General features: G+C 43.0%; 1 protein-coding gene across 2 annotated transcripts; it reads right to left on the reverse strand.

The window, feature by feature from the left end:
• Positions 1-733: 733 nt before the first annotated feature.
• Positions 734-14029, reverse strand: Slc38a2 (solute carrier family 38 member 2). 2 transcript variants are annotated; one of them, XM_027396390.2, is made up of 16 exons: positions 13707-14029; positions 12943-13147; positions 12529-12610; positions 12266-12381; positions 9802-9875; positions 9584-9676; positions 9379-9460; positions 7859-7941; positions 7374-7432; positions 7122-7283; positions 6548-6627; positions 6336-6436; positions 5696-5820; positions 4979-5123; positions 4798-4895; positions 734-3643 (listed from the first exon to the last, which is right to left on the reverse strand). In XM_027396390.2, the coding sequence occupies exons 2-16, from the start codon at positions 13056-13058 to the stop codon at positions 3545-3547; spliced, it is 1515 nt and encodes a 504-aa protein (XP_027252191.1). In that variant the 5' UTR covers positions 13059-13147; positions 13707-14029; the 3' UTR covers positions 734-3544. The 2 variants fall into 2 exon arrangements, with proteins under 2 accessions (XP_027252191.1, XP_027252192.1); XM_027396391.1 differs by lacking the exons at positions 12266-12381; positions 13707-14029 and having other exon boundaries at positions 12943-13085.
• Positions 14030-14310: the final 281 nt, after the last annotated feature.

Below are 14310 nucleotides of genomic sequence, written 5' to 3' on the forward strand. Positions count from 1 at the left end.
GAGGGTGTCCAACCCAAGACACACAGCCTTAGTTCTTTAAGAATATTTCTTGAATATTCCAGGGGCTTTTGTGGAACCACCTGGAAATGGCTGGCTCACTGAATAGGGTGCCATTCCATACTGAGACCTACCCACATATATCTGTAATTTTAAATAAACTAGTATTGAAAATGTAGTGTAACAGAAAGCCTGATCTTGGAACCAATGTTGACCGCCATCATCATTCCATGTTAACCGCACTGTAGGTGTCCAGTGAATGCCTGTTAAATACCTAAGAGCTCTGTCACATCTTGTAATCACATTGCAAATTTGGACATTCATATCTCAGGGCTTTGTCTATGGGAGCTTCTTAAGCTATTTTTGCTTTATATGCCCTAAGCCTGTAAGTTCCAGGCCATACTCGAGTTATCTGTAGTTCCTAAAGAACCATGCTGCCACACAACACACACCCATCAAAACCAACCTTCCTTTTCTAAGTGTGCACTAGGGTAGCTTCCTAAAACCAAACAGCACTGCTGTGGACTTTGTCATACTAGAAAAAGGTGGTTATCTCCAGCAGAGATAAGCCTACATCTCCGACTACACAGTAACTCTGTAATCTCAGGAAGCTCTGTAAACCAAAGTTGTCTTCCAGAACTGGAATCCCATTATATGGACACTTCATGAGTGCTGGGCAGTTTTTTTTACAAGGCACCTGATATACCTCATCCCACTACCAGAAAAAGAACTACAGTCAGGATTAAGTATGTATTTATTTTAGTTCAGTTAAAACAAACATACATTGTTTCATTGAAACCGGTGTAGCACTCCTTGCCAACAAGCCACAGTGGCATGTTAGCCTCTAACAGTACAGTGGAGACATTTACACTATATACACAACCAAGGCTCTCACATCTTTCATTGTGATCACATTTTGACATGTTTTCAGGTAACATGTTATAGCTACTGCATTTTGAAAATTTAGACCTCATTTAAAATTTAAATAGGACTTGAACTTAAGTTGATGTCCGATCAGTTTATTGCAAATACAATTTAAACAAGTATCTTCAATTTCAGCATTTATACACAATGTCAATTTGTAATATTGGATTCTCTATACAAGTACTTTGGGGGCTTATATATAATGTAAGTTCATCAAAATGCAGTTAAGAAACTTACGGGAATATATACATTTGAACCCAAGACCCAGTTCCAACAGTATATACAATCTATTTACAAATACATATGGACAATGTATGTACAGTTTATCATAAATATTGAAAAATAGGTTAGCTTTAATGGATTAATGCTGCTCTATAAATAGTACAGTTATAACTGAAATGTCCATGGAAGACAGCAATGCAAAATGAGGTGACAGGACAGTGGTTTTAATACTGAAGACTGCTCATGGATGGGAATTCAGTTTAGGAACCTCAAGGCTGATAAAATAGCCTTAAGTGTTGGAATTTGGCCTAAAAAATTCGTTTTGAACCTTAAATTGTGCTCCCTCACAAAAAGGTTAGGAAAGTCTCTCCACACTGATTGGCTGTGAACAGGATCTTTTTCTCTTCCACTTACTTCTTCCTGGTTGCCATGGCACCTTCTCTTGGATGCTTGTTTCTCTGCATCCCTGGCAGGTCTCATCAGCAACTCTTTCCAGGACTTCAAGCAGAAATACTAACTCTTGAACTACAGGTGAGGTTCTGGATTTGAGTGACATGAAAGCAGCGTGGTAGAGTGTCTTCTCACTGCCTCTGCTTCTAGATGGTCCCCAGATTTCATCTTTGGGACAAAATGGACCATTGGTCTTACCCAATGAAGCACTACTAGATGTCTTCCGGTCTGCAGGTGTCTTGAATAGCAGACACATCTTGACTATGAATTTAGCCACATATACAAGACTGTGTAACAAAAAACCATGTGTGCCACATTTCTGACCCTGGTGCCTCAAACTAAAAATATTTAGTTCAAGAGATAACCTCAAGAGTCAGATGGCCAATTGATGATTCCACTTGCTTCCCTCAACCACTTAATGGAATTATGTTATATTAGATCTTAACATTATGCCTGATGAGCAAAGTACCACATTTTTTAATATATTCACCATACACCGTTAACATACAATAAATGTGCTCCTAAAGCCAAGCTTCAAAGTAATGTTTTCACTTTTAACTGGAATTGAAATGGAAAGGTAAGCATGCAGTTGGACCAGAAACTAAGTACAACCATGTTGTACTATTTCCCCTAACTAATCATTTGTTCGATGTAAACAAATAATTCTGCATTGTACAAGAATGAGATGACAATCCAGTGCGAGTTTTTAAAAAGCTTACTGCATGGGAAACCCAGTGGTCTTTCTGACGAGAACTCGCAGTGTGCTGGCCTTGGTGCAGCCTGTGGGTCAGACCTCTACTGTAGACACACAGCAGGAACACAATTGAGCCATGTGTTGTCAAGTAAATCACGCTTCCAGTAGGGTAAGCATTCGAAAGTTGTACTTCCTATTGGAGAGTTCTGACCTACTGCCATCAGTAGGTGCCCATTTTCACTTCTGGAAGCAGTATTTTAAAGGGCAGGCCCAAAGCTTAACCCAGAGCTGACAATACAACTCTGGAGACAGACGCAACTGAATAAACCCTGTTTTACCCAATTGCACTAATTATTTGGTACCTCAAAAGTCAGTTATTTCATTTCCAACAGAAATATCTGCATTGTTTTTCAGCCTAATAGGTTGAAGACATAAACATCTTAGTTTTAATGAACCAATTATCTGGAGGCAAACAAAGCAATGAACAGTGTTCACCTGATTTGGTGCAGCAGCTACCAATTATCCTTTAAATGAAATTTGAATGAACAAAACAAAACTATGCTAATTCATGGTACAATTTTTCTTAACATTTTCCCGAAAATGATTTTGGGTAAAAAAGTATTTGGCTTATAATGCCTACAAAAAAGGCAAATAATTTCATAATACTAATATTCATTTTTAAATATAAATGAAATTGCTTTACGGAGTTTATCGACAACTGGTTCTGGATAAAGTTCAAAAAATGCAACTTCTTCAAAGTAAAATAGTGCTTCTGAGGTCTTTTAAAGTATTTTTTGGTACAAAAAATAAGTGTTTTTCTCAATGCTTATTTCAATACTTTGCTGTAAATTAAGTATTTTTCACATCGAATGGTTCCGTTAGGCACATTCAAGTAAAATCATAAAATATCCAAGTTAAACAATGACACAGCCAAGCATGTGGCTTGATAAAAAGTTAAAAGTTCGTCCATTCTCTGGAATGGAATAAATAGTCACTTCCCTTAACCCAAGACTCGTGGTTTTGCTGTTAATATCCATTCCCTAACACACAGATAAGTTTCTTTAAAAATAAAAAAAAATAAAAAACAAATAAAAACGAAACGAAACAGAAGTTCCACTTATTCTGCATCCAGAAGAACCAGCGAGGAATCTGCACTTCAAAAGGAAGTGAACCAAAAGCATCAGGTGAAATTTCTGAGCAAGTTGAGTGTTGACTCAACACTGGCGGCAGATGGACCATTGAGTTTGAGTGGTGCCATTAGTGGCCACCTGTAGAGGCATTGTGTACCCAATCCAAAACAATCAAGGCTATGCTTCCAAACATCACCACTATGCCGCTTACGAGAAACAGCAGAGCCTGGAAGAAGAGGAGAAAACACATCGTTACAACATTACCAACTGCTTTAAGTGATCAAACTTGTAGCACAAAAGGCCTATGTTGTTGATATCTTTTTGAACTTCTTATTTTTCATTCTTTCTCCCTCAAACAAAAAGCTTTCCTGCTGAAACAGAGTTGGACTGACTGTATGTGCAGGTTTTGATTTTGAAGGGCAAGCGGCATGTCACAAAACCAAGCCTGAATCTTAAGATTTGGAGGGAATAAGGATGGACATTTTCTTGAGTGCTACAGCTACTCACACACCTGTAATTCCTCACCCATGTCCCTATAATCAATACTCATAGACTTAAGGAGTTGGACTGCAATGAGTCTTTTTCTATCCTGCCAACCAACTCCCAAATAAAGACATGGAGACTTATTAATTATGAAAGCTCACCCTATAGCTTAGGCTTGTCCCTAAACAGCTCTTATAAATCTATGTCCTATCACATGGCATTATCTCTCTTCCATCTTGCACCTCCTGTTTCCTTTCCTCTTCTTCCTCTCCCCAGAAAACCTGCCTGTACATCTTGCCTAGCTATTGGCTGTTCAGCATTTCATTACACCAATCACAGCAATACACCTTCACACAATACCCCACGTTACACCTCAGCTTGCAGGTACTGCCTGTGCTTAACAGTTTGTCTCCTCAAGAAAAGCTCACCCCCATTTACTCCTAACACCTCATTCTTCATATCAGAATAGTAGTGGACAGTAGGGCTGGTAGTCAGTCTTTCATTCCACTAGGATTCTGGTACCAAAGGTGCCAGAATCCTGTGCTTAGCAGTTTCCCCTTTGAAACAAGATGCTACTAAACCTAAGAATGAATACACCCGTGAACCCGTTCAATGCAGAAGAGCTCTGAATGGCTGTCTCATTTAACTAAACACACCTCAACTTCCTGTAGTCTAGACACTTGATGTGCACACTAGCAACTATCATACAGAGCACAGATAATGTCAGTTCCTCTACACTGTTCAATCTTTCTTTGATAAACTTTCTGCAATTACGTTATCTGTTGCACAGCAAATTTCAACCTCCCTCTGCCATCTCTCCTGGTAAGCGCTTCATTACTGAAATGTCACAAGACAGACTGAAAATCACTACTGACTCGACAGTCACTGCTCACTCACCCCGATCTTCTGCACGGATCTCAAAGATTCCTTCTTCACTAACTTGATGTAGAAGGCAGATGGAAGAATAAAAATCAGCATTGCAGCTGCCGATGCACCTGTAAAAGGACGTTTATATCCTTTGAGAACTTGAGTCTCTATCTTAAGCCTTAATATCCCAGGTACATAAATCAAAACTTACCAATGAAACCGAAGATATCCCTAATGGTAGGGACAAAGATGACAAGCAAATTGGTAAAGGCCAAGATAGCCACAGTGATGACACTGTGACGCCACCAACTGAACTCTTTTGCAGCACATAGTAAGTGAGTGATGGAACTCCGGATCTGAATAAAAAAAAGAGAATTTCGTTTATTATTTAACAATCCAACTTTAATTAATGCAAAGAATTCCCAAGTAATTTAGAACATATCCATGACAGTTCTCTAGAGAACTGATAACTCTCTCCTGTTTTCTGCCACATGGTCATCTCGAATCTACACTGTAAAAACCCAGAGACAGATATTGGGGTTCAAGCTGAAGATCAGAAAAGCAAAACAGCCAGCCACTAGCTCTTACCTCTACCTTAGACTGAAAGGACTGTCCTGTCTCCAATAACCCTCAGCATGGCTGGAGACTGAATGCCACATGAGACCCAAAACTGTCTTATATACCTCTTACATATCTCTTATATACCTCTCTAGTGCTGAGATTTAAAGGCATACACCGCCACTGCCTGCCTCTTTGCATTCTAATCTTCAAGCAAGATTTATTAGATCATAAACAAAATATCACCACACTACACTGTATTTTCCACCCCTGACAAATCATCCCTAACATGGCTGTGCTGTGAGTTTCCCTCCTTAAACCTCCACGGGCAGACACATCACAGCTGTTGCAGGAGCAGGTGGTTACTTACTGGGAAAATAACCACTGGTACTGTGAGGGTGACAGCCATCAACACAGCCAAGCGGACAACAAGGAGAAGAATGTCAGTTCCCACGACTTTAGAATAGGTATGAAGCAATTCGGACTCGACCTGTCCTGTGGGGACACAGACCAGAAAAAAAAAAAGCTTTCAGTGTGGTTTTCTCCGGGGATCAAGGAGAAAAGCTAACTTACAGTGAAATTTGCACTAAAATGATTAGCTACTCACAAAATGACTGTAAACTAAGAGGCTGATAAGATTAATCTGGAATTATGGCTAATGCAATTAAAGTAACATTGGAGGAAAAATTTTCTAATACCGAGATTTAGCCACATGACCTCCAGTAAGAACAGGGGCTAAGCACCTAAATCCCACTCTGGTTTAGTGTGTTTGTGCGTGCACATGCACGCTGTGTGTTATGTTAGTTACGCTAAAGAGGGGAACAGAGGCAGTGTGAGCACAATAGAGGCAAGGACATCACAGAACCGTCACCAAGTGGCTCATATCTGCTCTAAATCTGAAGCCCAGAATTACAGCTTAAACCAGATTGGGACTTTTTACAGTAAAACTACACATACAGTATCAGTTTCACTCCAGCAAATGAGTCTTTCTTAGGTTAGGCATTATTTACCATAAAATGTCAGGTATCCAAAGAGAGCAGCGAGCAGATACATCAGAAACATGGCGAAGAACGAAATCTTGGACACATTCATCATCCTCCTCCGGCTGCGGCTGCGCGAGCACAGAAGAAAGCAGAGTGTGTTGGCCAACGAAACTAGCAAGCTACCACCCACCCACTGCTTTAGTACGTTCCCAATCCATGCAGTCAGAAGAGACAATTACCCTTTCAGCTCTTCATAGATGGGAAGGACAGCAGGATGGCAGACAAAAGAAAACGTCAGGATTGGCACGGCATACACGGTCTGAAAAAAGACACACCGTTATACTTACAACCCTGTGACACACCCTTGTCAGCTCCCAGCTGGGCTTCAGAGGATTTAAAAACCAAAGCCCAAAGTAATTCACTTTTGTGTGATAACTCCCATTCTGGGTATCAAATCTGAAATGTGCTACTTTGATGCCACGCACTTATTTCACTTGTGTTCCTGGCCTACGGGAGAATCTCAAACTTTTGTGTAGTTCCCCACCCCCCACAAAAGCATCTGTCACCCAGCCTCAATTTAAAGAGATACTTTAAAATTCCTAATGGGCGGGTTTTTTTTTTTTTTTTTTAATCGTATCCTTCCTTAAGAATTCCTCTGAAGAGAGGCAGGCAGATCTTTGTGAGTTCGAGACCAGCCTGGTCTACAAGAGCTAGTCCCAAAGCTACACAGAGAAACCCTGCCTTGAAAAACCAAAAAAATAAAAACAACAACAACAACAATTCCTGTAAGAAAACAGGACTGCAACTGGTTACCTGTGAGTTGAAGATAAAGTAACGTGGCCTGCAACAATCTGCTGTGGTGGTGGCGTTTAATGTCACGTTAGATGCCAGGAGTGCCAGTGCTGATGTGGCGTTCACAGTTTCATTGACCATCAAAGCTTCAGGACAAGGAATTTGAAACTTCTTGCAAATCACCTAAAATGTATTTTGTTTGTTTGTTTGTTAAGCTGAGTCCTTTGCCAGAGCTTTAAAGGGACATTTTCTAAAAGGAAAACCATTACCTACCACGATCAGAAAGAACATCATACACAGCAAGGAGAGACCACTGGTGTACCCCAAGTACCCTGGAGAGGTGGAAGAGAGGGGCTTTGGATTAATCAACAGGGATGGAGAGCACAGAGCGCAAGACAGCAGGGCCACTGATAGAGTGTTATGACCAGTTGGGCGCTCCACTGCTACATTTTAAAAGGGTCTTGTCCCACTGCCATCCAACAAACAGTAATCTTCTAGCCTGCAGTCATTTCTGGTAGGCTGCTAAGTAGCTGGTGAGAGGCTCACCGCAGCACCCTTCAGAAACTGCTGGATTGCCAGGCCAGCATTGATGGCACACGCCTTTAATGCCAGCACTCGGGAGGCAGAGACAGGTAGATCTCTGTGAGTTCGAGACCAGCCTGGTCTACAAGAGCTAGTTCCAGGACAGGCTCCAATGCTACAGAGAAACCCTGTCTTGAAAAAAACAAAACAAAAAAACAGAAATGTGTTTGGCTCACCTAGATTTCTCAGCAGCGACAATGGAAGAATAAGCAACAAGGACACCAACAAGACCAGATAATCACCATTCAGATACCACAGTCTGAAGGAGGAGAGAAAAGCCAAAAATCAACTACATGTCTAACTCAGAAATAACACACCACACGTGAAAAAGAACAGTTTTGAAAAAAAAAAAGCATCCCTTATTGGAGCAGACAGGACTAAGTCTGTAACCATTTGTTTCAGGAGCAGCCGTTCACTCAGGTTGGACACGGAGACGGGGGATGTAAAGCACACCAGCTTTTGTGCCACACTTTGCTCTGGGAAGATTGCCAGTTGATTCATAACATAAATGACTTCTTGCAGCTTGATACTAACATAGGGGACAAGGCTGCTCTATGCATCCAGAGAGGTTATCTCTCCAGACTCGAGAAAAACAGTACATTACAGTTCTCGATTGTAATTCCTAAAGCCACAGCAAGATTCCTCAGGCAAGTACATTCATTAATCATTTCAATTAAGGAAATTTCTGCTTAGATTAAAAATGCACAGGCAACCATTCTCCTCACCCCAAGTTAGACTGAACCAAATCCCCACTCAATCAGAATTTATTTCAGACTATCATTATAGCACCTTGACCCACCTTGATGCCAGAAAAAAAATACAGTCAAAAGGTCCTTTCTGAAACTAAACATGTTCCCTAAGTTCTAGCACTGTTTTCTTTTTTCTTTTTAAGTAATCAAGGCCTATTCTTGCTGGGCACAGAGGTACACGCACTTGCACATTTTGTGCCATAGGCAGAGGCAGGTGGATCTCTGTGGAGTCCAGGACAGGGAACTAAACAGGGAAACCCTGTCTGCAAAAAAGAAAAAAAAAAAAAAAAGCCCATTCAAAAGCACTATTTTCAGGTTTAACTCCCCATGGATTCCATTCCACTCGTGGTAGTAACAAGGGCCCCACAGAAAAACTGTGCTGAAAGATCAGTGTGTTCAACCAAGTTTCCAAGGGCACCGTGGAGAGCCACACTTCTTAGCTTTGAGGGAGCAACTGTGTACAAGTTGGGAAGCAAATGGGCCTCAGCTGTTTACATAGGCCGTGCTCCTCCCTGGAATGGGTAACTCTGCTTGGAAGACAAAGTTCTAGAGCACAGCTGGACAGTTTCTGGTTTTCTTCATTAACTATTTTAAGTATGATTGGTTTTTTGGGAGGGAAAAAAAAAAACAAAAAAAAACAAACCTGTCTTAAACTAGCTCTATATTCAGCAGCTGTGACAAATGTCAATACAGAGACAAATTCAAGCACTAGACAAGTTCTGCAGCCAGTTTTGTCTATTTGCTACCCCAAGTTAAGAGCAAACTGCTGCAAAAGCACTCATCAGTTTGTGGGGCACTTACTTCCCTGTCAGGACTAAGTACTGACAAGAATACGTGTGGAAAATTTATTGATGAACTGTTTTATATCCAACTTGACCAAAAAAAAAAAAAAAAAAAAAAAAAGTATCTGCAATTGTTTCTATGCAGTAACCTTACTGAGCACCTACCCATTTGTATCTTCAATGTTCATTAATGCCTTGATCACCAAAGGTAACTCATATTTCACTATGAAGAGGTAGCTTGACATAGCTGGAGGAAAACAAAATTAAACCATTACAAGTGCAAAATGTGGCCTGTGACAGTAAAGTCATTGTCACTGCCTTGTGCTATCAAAATGAAGCCTACCTAAAAGTGCCCTTTCAAAACACCTACCTCCAATGTTTTGCATTGTAATCGATCCAGAGGCTGCTAGCTTTCCAGCCAGTCCAAAAGCCTTATGGCCTAACTGTTCATATAATAAAGATCCTGCAATAAAGAACACAGAGAAATGAAATGTTTTGGGAGCTCTACCCCATGCCACATCAGAATAGCCAGAAATTATTGGGGACGGGGCGGGGATGGGGGGGGTGGGATTAAGAATGCTACCGTACCTCCTTCATTGGCAGTCTTCAAGAGGAGATGAACAGAATACAAGGAAAATATTGACACAAATGTCAAGAGAATTCTGAGAAAAAGGAAAAGGAATGAAGTTATAAATAAGCAGGGCTATCCATTTCACAACACCCCCCCCCCAGTCTATTAACAGCACTGGCAGTGGTCCCTCTCCTGCCTCTTGACTGACACTAACTCTCGAAGGTTATCTATCAGGTGAGCGTCAGAGTATTAAAAGCAATGTCCATACTGTGTCCAACACAGGAGACTCAGCCCCAAATCCCAGGGTACACACTGGTATTCTGGTTCTGGTACCATACTCATCTGTATATCTTCCATGTGTTCCTAATAGTTTCACTGAAAACTTGCCATTAAACTGTCCACAAGGCTTTTATGCCATTCAATAGATGGGTCAGGAAAGGCCAAGACCCCATGGACCAGACAGAGAGAAATGAGACTGGTGGAAGTGGAACGAACATTTAGTCAGACACTATTAAAAAAAATGTACTAACAAATCAGACAAGTGACCGCTGTGAAGACACAAAATAATTTACCACCCTACTGAACACTAGAATGAGTGAGTTATCAGTTCCATTCTTCCACTTGGATTGGAAAACTAAAGGGAGCATAAGGAAGGAGTAAGGGGCTCTAACACCAGTTTTCCTTGAGGGTATAGGTTTCTCGGTCAAGTTCCACTTTCCTTCTTCAATGGCAGACATTAAAAAAAAGGGAAAAAAACCAGCAAACATGCAAATGAGATAGCCACATAAAATTTGACCTTGTATGGGCAAACTATACACTATGTAAGGTGGAAAAAAAAGGGGGAGGGAGGGCACCAGCACATAAAGTATAGGCTATGACTTAGGACACTCAGTTCTGAGGTGACACTATTCACTTGACCTGGGGGGGGGTCAATTTAATAAAAAATAAAATTAAAACAAATTAGGTACTATGTCCTACACAGACAGACTTTATAACAGTAGATGTCATGCCCTTTGAGGTTACTTTCAACCTCAAAACTAACTCCCTTTAAAAGGTCAACTATAGCCATTTCAGCATGTGGCATTTGGTCCATTTACTTCCTTTACATATAATCTAAATATAGATGAATAAAAACTCACACAATCTTGGTATCATTTAGCCATTTATTAAAATGGTTAATTAAACACATAGTAAGCTATTAAAGTAGAATTCCAAAAGTTCAAGGGTAACATGGTTAAGTTTTACTTTCAGTTATGAAACAGAGTTGCCGATAACCACATTGGTAGCATTTTAAAACTTGTTTCCAGTTTTCATGGCAAGAGCTAGGAAGGGTATCAAATACTTAACTTTGGGTCCAGCCATTCAGATTCTCACCAAAAACCGAAATTTCGGGACGTTCTGTATCTAAAGTTCCTCCTGAAGCTTCACTTTGACAAGAAATGTTCCCCAAATCCTCACCCTTATGCTTCTGGTACCCAAAGTCAGTCTTAACATTAGTGTGGAATTTCACAAAGCTAAGCCATTTTATCATGCTGGAGAAAGTAACCTGAGTGGGAGGTAGCCATCAGCTAAGCAAAACATAACTGTCACAAAGGGAAGGGACAGTTAGTTGCACAGTGAGTGCGTGTTTGTTTCTCATCTCTGTGTAAGATTATAGTGACCTCAGAGAGGCTTCTATAGGAACTGTGTCATCTACAAGCAGTTTGAAACCGAAGACACAAGTGAATACCTCTTGCACTTGCGAACAACACTTTTTCTTGCTGCTTTCCTGTTGGATAGCACTGGGAATCATACCCAAGAAGCATCATGTACGTTGGCCAAGTACTCTACCATTGACTGGCACTTTTAGCTCATTACTCTTCAATCATAATAACCCCTAAGGGTCAGATACCCCAAAATGGGTAAGAACTACCACTTCCCAACCTCCAAACATGAATTCTGGAAACCAGAGGATCAGCCAATTAACTTAAAAAAAAATTAGTAGGTTCATATCTAAAATATTCAGGAATCACACAGATCTGGAAAAACATTTTCTTAAAAAAAAAAAAAGTGAATTTGCTTTTTAGCATCCAGAAGATTATGACTCACTCGTGCTAAAACCAGTATGTTCTAGGCTAGGTAAATATCACCACACCTTTATCCAGAACTTTCTTTTCCTTATGTTTGTAAGGGCCACAGGTTTGGAGACTGTCAACTGATGAAACCTATTTGGAGCCACTTCACTTACTATAATTTTGGCTTCTGTTTTTAATCAAACATTACAGTTACTCTAGACTCCTCAATATTTCTTTAAACTGTCAGTTTTAAGTACTACCCAATCCTCTAACTTGCTTTCTTGATGCTGGATTTCTCCTACGTTACGTTTAAACGATTTTTTTTTTTAATCCACTATTTGAACTGTAAATTCTGTTTTCTGGAGCCAAGATAGGTTTATCATATTAACTGCCCCGCACGGCAGGCTCACTACTTACACATACTTACATAAAAAGAGCAATTCCAGTATTAGCCATGGCATAAGAAAGCCCAAGGATTCCACTGCCCACAATCGCATTGCTCAGATTAAATACTGACATTCCAAAGGAAGTAGTACCTGGATGCTACACAGAGGGAAAACGATAACCAAACATATAACAATAATTAAAAGGAGAAAAACCAGCTTTGGGCAAGTTAGATTTGAAATCTCAAAGTAACACTATTCTTTTACTCCATAAAAGCCAAGGCACATAATAGCATTTTTAACTTACAAAGTCTGTTTCATACTTCTTCTTCCCCAAATTTGATTCAAGTAAAAAGTTCTGGTTTTCAGGATCCACGTCCACATAATGGCTGAAAAAAAAAAAAAAGTGTAACCTGACTGAGGGATACGCAAAATCATGTTTTAATATACATAAAGTAAAACAACCCTTTGGTTCTGCTACCGGACCTCGTAGTTAATCCCTAAGGAGTAATCACCCGGGCTAGGTCTCAGATACCGTCAGTCGTGCAGTAACAACCGGGTAATTTAAGAGGCTACTTGCTATGTGAGCAAGCGGCTGGGGCCCCAGGGCAAGCCCCGGGTGTGATCGTTAGACAGTAACCGATGAGCCATCCCTCCAGCCCTGAAGCGACCATGTGTACAAGCTATTTTTTTTTTTTTTTGCAAAGCGCACTTCTCCCACCTTTTCAGAGCAGCCTGCTTGGTGGGGTATGAGTAGTTGAAGTCACTGTTGGAGCTGTAGCTGCTGCTGTCCTCATCCGGGGAGATGTTGAACCTTCCCATTTCGGTCTTCCTCATGCTGATCGGGATCGGAAGTGTACACGGCGTCCGGCGCGGGGCTCCTTTTGTCCTTGGCGGTGCACTGGCCCTCGAGGCTGCCTGCCTGCCTGCGAAGGTAGAGAGGCGGCGTCAGGACTGCGGCGCCCGCCCGCTCGCTCGCCCGCCCCCGACCACGTGACGCCGCCGGGCGGCGCAGCGCGGCTGATTCATCCCCCGCCAGGCGAGTGGAAAAGTACCAGGCGAGCGAGGGGGGCGGGGGCGCGGCGAGGGGCGGAAAAGTACCGACGGCGGGGACCGCGAGAACAAAGATGCGCCCGCCGCAGCGCCCCCTCCAGCTGCCTCGGCGCCGAGCCCGGTGTCTCCCCCCCGGCCGGGGCTTGTTTACAGGCAGCACGCCGAGCCCTCCCAGCCGCCGTGGGTCCCCGTTCCCCGGCCCCTCCTCTGCCCCGGGAGGAACTGATGCAATACCGAGGGGCGATTGTCAAGTCCTCGCCGCTCGCCCCGTGCCCGGACTTCACGATCCGGTCACCAGACCCAGCTCGTAGCAGCCCAGCGGTCCCGCTCGCCCGCGCGTGGCTCCCCCTCCCCCTTAACGGGAGGCTACGGCCGGCTGCTAGCCTTCCCGCAAACCCCACTCCCGCCGCCACCGCCCCTCCCCCGCCTCACCTCGGCGCTCTCCCTCCGGGCTGGCCCACCACACGGCAGCGTCTCCCGCAGGCTGTCTCGATCACCCAAAGATCGTAGGAAAAATAAAAAAAAAAAAACGAGACGAAAATAACAGCGACAGATCCCCTAAAGATCCCCGCAATCCAACAAGCAGAAGAGGTTGACTTTAATTAGGCTATTATTTTTGTCTTTTGTCTTGTCTTGTTTTTGTTGTTTTTTTCTTAAGAGGGGAATGGCGGTCACGATCCTCCGGCGGAGACCGAGGGGAGACGGCGAGGGTGGTGGCGGCGGCGTGGCGCGGTGAGGAGCTGCCTCGCGAGCTCGAGTTATAGCGGCGGGGGCGCCGCGTCAGTGGGCGGGGCGGGCGGCTTCGCTCCTCTTTGTGTATCAACAGCACCTGGGCTCCGCCTCCGGCCCGCCTTCCAGCCCCCCCCCCGCTGCCCCGCACCCCAACTCGGGGGGCCAGTCGCACCCGGCATCCCCGTGTCCCGGTGCGCCGTAGCCCCGTGGGTGGCCGCCACCCCGCGCGCGGCTGCCTTCAGGAGCCAGCTCCCAGACGCTTCCCTCCCATCCAGTCACCAACACTGCGTTTCGGGGGGACACA

The sequence above is a fragment of the Cricetulus griseus genome, chromosome 2 (genome assembly GCF_003668045.3).
Source record: "Cricetulus griseus strain 17A/GY chromosome 2, alternate assembly CriGri-PICRH-1.0, whole genome shotgun sequence".
NCBI classification, from domain to species: domain Eukaryota; kingdom Metazoa; phylum Chordata; class Mammalia; order Rodentia; family Cricetidae; genus Cricetulus; species Cricetulus griseus.

Excerpts from the sequence above, each read along its gene's own strand:
- Slc38a2 (XM_027396390.2), bottom strand. The coding sequence starts at position 13,058 with ATGAGGAAGACCGAAATGGGAAGGTTCAACATCTCCCCGGATGAGGAC. Across the intron at positions 7,284-7,373 it reads TGATGTTCTTTCTGATCGTG|GTGATTTGCAAGAAGTTTCA; the intron begins GTAGGTAATGGT and ends AATACATTTTAG. Across the intron at positions 4,896-4,978 it reads GGATATCTTCGGTTTCATTG|GTGCATCGGCAGCTGCAATG; the intron begins GTAAGTTTTGAT and ends GTCCTTTTACAG.